Source organism: Catharus ustulatus, chromosome 3 (assembly GCF_009819885.2).
Source record: "Catharus ustulatus isolate bCatUst1 chromosome 3, bCatUst1.pri.v2, whole genome shotgun sequence".
NCBI lineage: Eukaryota > Metazoa > Chordata > Aves > Passeriformes > Turdidae > Catharus > Catharus ustulatus.
The window spans coordinates 55261220-55271156 of record NC_046223.1 but is presented as its reverse complement, the minus strand read 5'-3'; the positions used below and the strand labels follow the sequence as shown (position 1 = coordinate 55271156).

The window sequence follows — 9937 nt, the reverse complement described above, 5'->3', positions numbered from 1 at the left end:
GGCCGGGTTCGGCAGCGCGGCCGCCGCTCCTCCCCTCATCCGCGGGCAGGGCGGGGGGCAGCGCCCCGCCGGCGGCTTCTACCTGTCCCGGAGGAGGAGGAGCTGCGGAGCCAGAGGGACAAAGTTTACTCTGGGAAGTTTGCCGCAGTGGGAAGAGAAAGGCGGAGAGCAAAGGGGAAGGTCGCTCCCGCCCCGCTGGCCGCAGCCAGGGCTCCCCGAGGAGGCGGACGCAGCGGCGGGTCCGCCCGCGGGGGACGCTCCGCTTCCTTCGCCCTGCGCCGGGCAACCGCGCCGCGGAGGCACTCGGAGGCCTGCGGAGGTGACCGGCGAGCGGTGGCGGGACACGGCCGCCTGCCTGGCCCGCCTCGCTGGGAGAAGAAGCCAGGACTGGGGACGGCCGCCCGGAGGAGCTCCCGCGGGGCTGCCGGGTGTTCCCGAGGGCCGCGCCGTGCCCCCGACGAGAAGGAGGCTCCTCCGCCACCCCCTCCACCAGGACCCTCGCGCCCTCCTCCCTAGCGGCTCCCATGGCTCTGAGCAAAGGGCTGCGGCTGCTCTGGAAGCAGGAGCCGGGGCCGAGCGCGCTGCTGGAGGCGCGCAGCCGCCAGGACTGCCTGTTGCTGGAGGCCGGCACCGTGGCGGCGCTCAGTAAGTGCGTGTGGGGGCCCGTGGGTGTCCGTGGGTGCGCACCTCTGCTGTGAAGGGACGCTGGGGTGCGGCGGCAGCAGGCGATACCCAGGAGCATTGGGGCACTTGCCTCCGTGACGTGGAGACAGGAAGGGGAGCGCTCAGACTCACGTCCAGTGGGATGCTGGCTGCGGGGAGCGCCACGCTCGCCTCACAGCCCGACCTCCAGCACGGCCCTCTAGGTTTGGCCACTTGCTGGCGCATTTGGTGACCCCCGGTACGTGCCGTGCATGGAGGGTTGGCCAGCATCTCCTCCGATTCGTGTCCCATCGCTGCTCTGGTGTTTTCAGCCTCCTCACCAGCAGCCGGGGTAGAAGAAGGAGGAGAGGCCACCTGGCTCTCTGGTGGTGGTGGGGTCTCGGCACAGGGCACCTTTGGTGTGCAAGACTTACCCGCTTCAGCCTTGGCTGCAGAGGAGGGCCCGGGTAAAGGAATGGGGTCCACTGCCTCTTGAGGAAGTTTCTACTCAGCTATATCAGGTGCTTAACCACTGAGGAGAGGCAGCTCACAGCGGAGGTGTTGTGGGATGACTGACTTGAGATTTGTCTCCCGTAAAGAATCCCTGGTTTCTTGCTGTGGTGCCCCCGTGGTTTGAACGGTGTTTGGTTACTTGAGTGTCTGACTCATGCTGGAGCAGTCTCAGGGTTGTCTCAGCTCGTGCTTTTGATACTTGTTGCACATGGATCAAGCAGCGCTGATGTTACTGATGTTGAGGCAGACGGAAAAATGAGGTGACTGAGAACGTAAAGGGCAAAAAGCAGTGTAGGGGAACACATGCTTGTGCTGTGTTCTTAAATTGTTTTCTGCATAATACCTGTGCTGCAATCATGCTGCTCTTCACAGCATTTTAGGAGTCCGTGTTCAAGCAGCTCGAACTGTTTTAATAAGATCTGTGTGTACATTGTGATTTGTACAATGTCAGTCACAATGGCACCCCAGGGTCTGGGACCACTGAGCTGAATCTTCCACAGTGTACACCAGCAGGACATGCAGACTAAAATGCTTGATTTTCAGGTGTTGGGGACTTTAGGGATGATGAAAGCCAGAGAGGTCATCAAGGGGCAGCTGATTTTCACAAGAATAGTTCTGATATTGGAAAAATTTTGTCCAGTCATGGAAAAGATATTATTGCCACACTGTGGGGATTTCTGTTTGTTTTGTTTTGTTTGTTTTATTTAATTGGAGTTTTTTGTTGTGCAATATTTTGGGAGTTCTGTTTCTTGCTAAATTCTCCAGTAAGAGTGGACATAAATGTGTTGCATTTTTCTGGAGGGGGTTTTTGTGTCAGTTTTCAGTGAACTGGCAGTGAAAAGTCAATTAGTACTGAGCAGCACTTTACTAATTTTCCCTGATTCTAAAATCTGTTTACATTAAAACTCTATATTGATATCAATGGGGTTGGTCTGTATTTTGTTATTCTAATAAAAATCTAAAGTGGCTCCACTTCCTAAAGCTAATGTGCATGAAAAAAATGGAGACTCCAGTATTCACCTAGCAAGCCCTGAGCCACCTGTATGACCAGTGGTTGGAAAGATTTGAAACCTCACTCATTAAAGGAATCATCAACATAAAGTAGTTTTTTGTATCCCAGTGTTGCCATCCCCTATTTGAATTGCTGTACCTGAAATTATTTAGTGTCTGGAAAGTTGTCCAACCAAAAAGGACCTGGTGGTGCTGCTCAGCATCCATCTGAACATGATCCAGGAGTGTGCCCAGGTGAACAAAGAGGCCAGTGGCATCCTGGTCTATCTCAAAATAGGAACATGTCCAGAGAAAGACAATGGAGCCAGTGAAGGATCTGGAGCACAACTCCTGTGAGGAGCAGGTGAGGGAGCTGGGGTTGTTCAGCCTGGAGAAAAAGAGGCTCAGAAGAGACCTTATCATTCTCTACAGCTGCCTGAAAGGAGGGTGTAGACAGGTGAGGGTTGGCCTCTTCTTCCAGGTAACAAATAACAGGACAAGAGGAAATAGCCTCAAGTTGCACCAGGGGAGGTTTAGATTGGGTATTAGGAGAAATTTCTTCATGGAAAGGATGGTCTGGCTTATGGGGAGCTATGCCTGCAGGTGATCCAAAACTGTGTGGATGTGGAAGTTAGGAAACATGGTTTAAATGATGAACATAGTGGTACTAGTTTAATGGTTGTGCTCAATGATCTTAGACATCTTTTCTAATGTTAATGATTCTATGATTTTATTATTCTATGATTATAGAATTTATACAGTCTTTCTTGAAATGTGTTAGAAGAATTCTGAAGTAGTGATTTTTATAGGGTAAAATCCAGTTTACCATGCCTTTTGGAAGTCCAGTGTCATGTCTTGAGATAACTGTAATCATGTCTGTGTTGGCGGCACTCCATGGTAATAACTTTGTCATTTTATTTCACTTGATTCCTCTATTCCTTCCTGGGTTGGTTCCTGTATTGTAGGAAAAGCTGGTTTGTCCAGTGGAGCCTGTTTAGATAGCTTCTTCTGCTTATGCAGCAGAGGACCAGAAAAGGAGGGAAAACCAGTAGTAGGTATTGTGCTGGTGAATGTAGAAGAATTGTGAAGAGGAAGCTTCACAGGAGGGTGGTAACAGAAACAACATTAATTCTGTTTTGTTTGACTTGCCTTTAGGTTGTTACTAACCATAGAATGCTACAGTGGGAGGTTAATATAAACTTTGTACATGTGTGGTTTCAGACATACTAGTCCTAGGATTGTGTTAGTTTTGGCCTCTCTGTCTAGTTTTCTGTTTCTAAAATAAAGTTCTTTAAAAATTGCATACCTGTGGTGAGGAGTTATGCAATTGTGCCTTATGCAAACCTCTGCACAAAATAAAAGATTGATATACCTGGAGCGCTTAAGTTGTACAACAGTTCATGTAGTTTTGCAATTAGGAAACAGAACCATAGAGAGCAATAATCATAGATGGACAGTGAAGGCCTGATAACAAATTTTAGTCATTGTTCATTGGTTTTTTTCCGTAATTACCAAGTATCTCTGCCCTTGAACAGGCATGACATATGCACTTGTGCAAAGTTTAATTGCTTCTATAATAATTTTGTACTAGAAGAAACTCAATGTTGAATTTAACCTAGTTCAAGTGGCAGATGAGAGTGAGAATTGTCCTAGAAGAAGTGGTGTTACAAAAAAAGAAATCTGAATAACCACACACCTGTACAGACACAGTGTTAATACAGGCTATAAACCTCTGGCAAACTACTCATTAAAACAAACGAAAGCTAACAGCTTGATGCTGCCTTGTGAATGGATGACTTTATACTTTTCCCTCCCTCAATATGTTATAAAGATAATGATGACAATTATAGTTGCAAATTGATTATGTTTCACAATTTCCTTACTGCATGTGGAGATTTAATACTTGAAAAATATTTGCATACTTGGTATCAGTAGTGGAAAAGTATTGCAAAAATTGTCTGAATGTCACCAATTTATAAAATGAGACACTTGTCCTGTAATAGAAACCTAAACTAAAAAACTTTTGGAAAAAATAAAGAAATCAAAAATCACTGCAGGAAACCTAGTTGCATACCCCTAAACCCCATAACCTGTATAGTGATGTGATAGCAACAGAACAGTTTTCTGTTCTCCTGTAAATTAAGTAGTATTTTTGAGCCTGGGAGTTTTTCTTCCTCCTCTCATGATGTCACTGTAGGGTGGAGGGTAAAATTTGCTGTTTTGAATTGAATGACACATTTTGTTGGAGGCTTTTTTTGTTCGTTTTCCTTTCTTTTTTTTTTTTTTTTTTTGGCCACTGGCAATCCTAAAGCTTCAGTCATCTCCAGAAAGAAAGATGGGTCACAGCCTGAAACAATTCTTCCAGGAATTCTCGAACTAGAACATGAATAAATTCTGTGGAAGAAACCTAGAGTAATGAAGGATGAAGAAAAATTGTCATTGGTTCAGGAGTTTTTGCTTAATGCAACAAGGAGTATAGATACAGATGCTGTTCCTACTTTAAACACATCACAGTTTCAGTGGTTTACAGACAAAGTGAACTGCACAAGGTAGTTCTGGACTGCTGTCAAGGCAGTTGCTAAACTGAACTAAGGCTATAGTGCTGAAAATATGGTGATTTAACTTTATTATGGCAAGTCGTTTCAGTGAAAAGCTGTCAACAAGAGTGCTCTGCTGTTGAATTTCAGCATAATAATATGTTTTCTCAAGGGCAGAGCCGAAGGGTGCAGAGATTTTTTTTTTTAAGCTCTTTGATTCTGCAGCTGCTTTTATAAAGGATGTTACATCACCTGTTATGTTAAATCCTAAATGACCATGTTGTCTGGAAAGTACAGAAGTTCAAAGCTGATACAGTGTGTGTTTTTGCAAATATGTCTGAGGTTTTTCCTGACTTTTACCCACAGAACTGGGAAGTTAGCCATTGCTAGAGACAAACTTATATAAAGTTAAGGTGTGTGTACACTCTGTGGAGGAGCTCTGTGCCTCCTCTATTGCTTCAGTTGCAGGTGTGTGTGTGGTTCTCTGATGTAGCAGAGTGAAATCAGGGTAAAGTCTTGCAAAACCAGGAAGTAGCAGTTATTTACCTGTGCATCTTTTTCTTCTTTTGTACAGAAAGCAATTTCTGTGCTGTAGGTACATTCACTGTTTGCAATTAGCTTTAGTTTTGCATTTATGTGAACAGCTGTGCCACTGAGTGGGGTATGGAAGTTAAACAGCAATACTTGTATAAGTACTGTGAATGTATTTCTAAGCATTATACTCTGTCCAAAATAGTGAGCCCTCCACCATGGCTCATTTGTGCTCTTATGCCAGAACATTCATACAGCTAGCACAAACTTTTTGAAGTTTTCTGTAGTTTAGTGGTGTTCAAACCTTTCCATTTGTGGAAGCAGTCTATAGAGCAGAAGTCCTGTCTTCCTTGGTTATGCTGGCAGTAGGCACTTGCAAGCTGTGGTTTCTCAGGCTGAATTTCACTGCTTTAGATTATAGTAAAAAGTGTGTGTTGCAATTCTTTCAAAATGTGAGCTGGGTACAGAGAAGGAAGATGTATTCGTGTAAGTGTAGGGTGTTGATTACAAGACTTGTTTTCTATGCTAGGAGACAAGTAGTGGTTGTGAGGGATAAATTCTTTGTAGTGGTTATGTCTGTAATTGCTTGTATGCTTGTAAACTTCTATGCTACGAGTTTCTATATAAATATGAGTCATATATGGTAGAAACCACACAGAGATAGTGGCCAAGTTTCAGAGAAATCACTTAGGGACTTCCCTTTTATTTTCTTAACTGCCTGCAGCAACATGGAGCTGGCCAGTAGAAACCTGTTGATTTCATTAATCCATCATTCTTTGAATTAATATATTCATATATGCATGTGCAAATAAGCAAACATAATCTCTCACTAGGACCAGATTGTTCTCAATCTAACATAGAAAACCAGGGAACTGATCTTTCCAAAATGCCAAGTTTCTGATTGGTTTGTTGTGTTTTCAACCAGAAACGTATCTTAGTAGAAAATTGGTAAATACATTATTTATTTATGTTTAATGTTTTAAATATTTGGATTTTCTGAACTATAACTCTAATCACAAACTTCTTCCCAACTCTGTACTGCTTGGTCTATATGGTGTTTCTGAATACATTCAGACTTTCATAATGCCTGTGTAGCTTGGATTGAATGTGAACAGGAAGATTTTAGTGGTGAAAGATACTGAAAATACAACAAAGTACTTTAACTGTGTCTGCAAGTGACTGAAAACACAATTTGAAGGTAATTGTCTAAACTTATATAATACCAGACATTAAACTTATTTCTAGGTGAGATGCTTATGGAAATGTACAGATGAGAGTTTTGGTGTGAAATTTCTGTCTGATTATAATTTTCCCCTGTTGCTGGGGAAAGTTCACACCTCTTTCCCCCAAATGCTAAATGACACAAACAAAGTCATCCCATGACACCAAACTTATGTTTCTTAAAGTACTTAGAAATATACTTGAGATTACATTCCTATAGCAGTACCTACAGCCAAGCAGATGACCATTTTCAGAATCAGGCTGAAAAATCACAAGGGAGAAACAGAATCCATAAATCAGATTCTTTTTTTTTTTTTCAAGAGCTTTTCCTTCATTTTTATCTTTAAGTTGCAGGTATTACTGTGTCTGTCCTTAGTGTTGGACTTGGCATTATGGTATTGTTCTCTACTGCTCCTCTTACTGACCTTTCTGGGGTCCATATTCTTGAGAGTTGTGCTGATTCTTGCTGTAGTTTAGGGGTTCAGCCCTAAGGAGGGGTTGAATGAAAGAAACTGCATATGTTTGGCCAGTTTCTGCTGGTTGGTAAATTCAAATTGCAGCTTTTACAAGCAGGAAGTCACACTTGGTGTAATGTAGTTGTATGTCTTTTCGTGGTGTGGGATTTTTTGGCTCTGAAATATTTTATGCATGGAAAAGGTCACTTGTAATTGATTTTGCTGCAGCTTAGTTTCATTGAATTATTGCATACCTCTTGTTTTGCAAGGGTTAAAGTGTTTCATAGAAATCTTTACCTTTAGCTCTCTTCATCCAACAAAGTAGCACATAAGTTTTGTTCTCGGTGTAGTCACACTCTTTCTGATTCTGACTCGTGTCCTAGTACTCCTTGAATGCTCTAGGAGATGTTTTAGGTTTTGATGACAGTTATTTGAGATTTCAATAAGATTTCTAGATTTATAAATACTTCTTTTTGCTAACAGGATATGAACCAACTCAAGTCCTCTGCAACAGTGTCTTTTGGACGTTACACCAAGGAGTGTAACAGGACAGGAGGCTTCAAATTCCATTGGTGTCTTTAACAAAAGGAATTTGAACACACCACCCCCCGAATGTGGTCCATATGCACAAAAACATTCTGGCCTCTGTTTTCATGACCCACAGACATAGCTGTGTCTGTTTGACATGTTCCTTTCCTACTCCTTCCCTCCAGGCAACTCTGCTGGTGCTGCTGTCCCAGCTGATGCTGCTGTGCAGGCATAGGTTCTGACAAGAAGTGACCTGCCCAGAACAGTGGCGTTTCTGTACCAGGACTGGCAAAACACAGCTGTGTTTGGGGAAGTCCTGTGCCAGAAGCTGACGTGTGCGTGATGCCACTGGCTTGACCTGGGAGACTCCAGTGGGTTCCATACATGCCAGTGACAGGTACTTCCTGCCAGTAGTGGAGTGAGCTGTGTGTTGCCTAATTCTGTGCTGAAATTAATTCCATTCTTTTGGATTGTTCTCTTACCAGACACTTTTAACAGCCAACTTTCCAAATCTAATTCTATTTTAAAGAGTATCACCATGCTTTCAAAGTGACTTTTGAAATGCTTTCGGGTTGTGCCTGGCCTGCAGCTTTATGGGCTCCTGCATCCGTCTCAGACCCGAATCTCTTGGTGTTTCTCTTGTTTTAGATTTCTTCCTAAAGCTGGAATATTTGGAGCAAGAATTTTGGTTTTGGTTTTCTTTTTTCATTTTAAAGTAGCACAATTATTTTAATGTAGACAGCTTTCAAAGAAGGGAACAGATTTAAGAAAAAAAAAGTCAGTATATTGTTGCTGCTTTTTTCTGCTTAGTAAAGATGCCATGGAAAGTGAAACATCACGTTTTTTAACCTGTTTTTTTTTTTTTTTAATACATAAGAAAGCCTTGACAGGGAGGTTCTTTTTCAAAGACTGAAACATTGTTACAGTCTATCTAAACTGGTTTTTGTGAATTTGTATTTTTTTAAGTGCTTGAGAACTGAGCTTGCAGTCTCAGCCCTTAAAATGTGCCATTACTGAGTATTTAAATCGTTATGGTCCAGAGATTTATGTTACCCAATAAAAATCACTTTATCCTCTGCTGCATATACTTTGCTTCACTGGTGTGTGTGGTATCAACATTTTGCTAGTTCCTCCTGATTTACTCAGTGTTCTAAGAAAGTAGAGTACATAAGTTGTGAAACTATGGTAGTAAAAACAAAATTAAGAAAAAATTAAACAAGACTTCTTTATTTGTCACAAGTGCAAAAATTGGGATAAACATATTTTAATTACTCTTGGGAGTTTTCTCTGTTAAAGAATTTTGCAGAAGAATTGTCCTTCATTTCACTTCAAAGTGTCAGCAATATATGGGATATTTATTTATTTTCTGTGTTTCTCACTGAACTTCTTTTCTTGCCTCTTGAGATTTATAAAGAGAGCTGTCTCTTTCTTTTCTCTTCTATCATCCATTGCAAGCAGTTCAGTTTGTCGTTTTGATACCCAGAGGTTTCAGAGCTTTTTTGACTGCTGAAGTTAATTAGGAGCATAAGATTGCATATTATTAGCAAATCTCTGAAAGAACTGTGTTGCTGTTTATCTGTAGTTCAAGAAGTAAAAGGACGTTTGAGGGTTACAGTCTGTTTTCCTCATTTGGGAGATTAACCTTGCTCTTTATTGGGAAATATATACAAAATGCAGACCCATTCAGGAAGTATGCTGGTTTTATGTTAAAGTAGCCAGTGGCAAGTTTTATCTGTGGTCTGGCTTAGTATGTAAGTTGGTATATAATGTTCAGTATGTGCCCATTGAAGTTGCTGGTTGCAGAAATGCACAAATATAACATGAGCATCTGACCCTTTTTTATTTGATTAACTATTTCTCACTTCAGTAAAATATGTTTAATTCCTCTTGAAATCAACATCTGGTGTTGTGTCTACATCAAATAATTTTAAAAATCCAGTTCCGTCTGAAATTAGGCTGAGAGTCTGGAAGTATAAACTATCTTTTAGTACATCAAGAAGAAATATTATATTTTAGCTTATGGCAAGACTGATTGTTATTTTTGTTCTTATTTTAGAACAGCATAAATTTTAAATGTGCTTATGTATTTCTTTATTTATTCTGGATCTGATGTGGCATCTGTACCATAGACTAAAATTGTTACTAACAATCAGGTTGACTTGAAAATAAAGTGAGTGCTCTTTTTTCTTCAAGGGTGGTGTGTGAAGATATGCATTTCTGTCCCATCGTGTTTTAATCTCTATGGTTTTGCAGCATTTTAACCCTACCTTTGTACTGCAGTATTATTGACTGAGAAAAATCAACCTAGGTAGCATTGGTTCCCATGCAATAGGAATAATAGCAATCTGAAATTATGAAGACTGGATAAGTAAGTTTCCTGCCTTTCTCTTTGTTCCTTAGCTCCCGAAGAAAAGGATGTAATTAAAGGACAGTATGAAAAACTCATGGATGCTTACGGCTGCCTAGGAGAGCTTCAGCTTAAATGTGGTAAGTCACCATCTGTATGACTGAGCTTATAAA

General features: G+C 41.7%; 1 protein-coding gene across 3 annotated transcripts in view; it reads left to right on the top strand.

The window, feature by feature from the left end:
* The first annotated feature begins 270 nt into the window (after window positions 1-270).
* The window catches only part of SYNJ2 (synaptojanin 2), a 67394-nt gene continuing 57727 nt past the window's right edge, over window positions 271-9937 (top strand). Inside the window, exons 1-2 of one of the 3 annotated variants that reach the window (XM_033056786.2) lie at window positions 271-645; window positions 9818-9904. In XM_033056786.2, the coding sequence (XP_032912677.1) occupies window positions 525-645; window positions 9818-9904 (208 nt within the window). In that variant the 5' untranslated portion in view covers window positions 271-524. Of the gene's footprint in view, window positions 646-7786; window positions 7815-9817; window positions 9905-9937 lie in introns of those variants that run through there. The other 2 variants (XM_033056787.1, XM_033056788.1) reach the window with 2 other exon arrangements.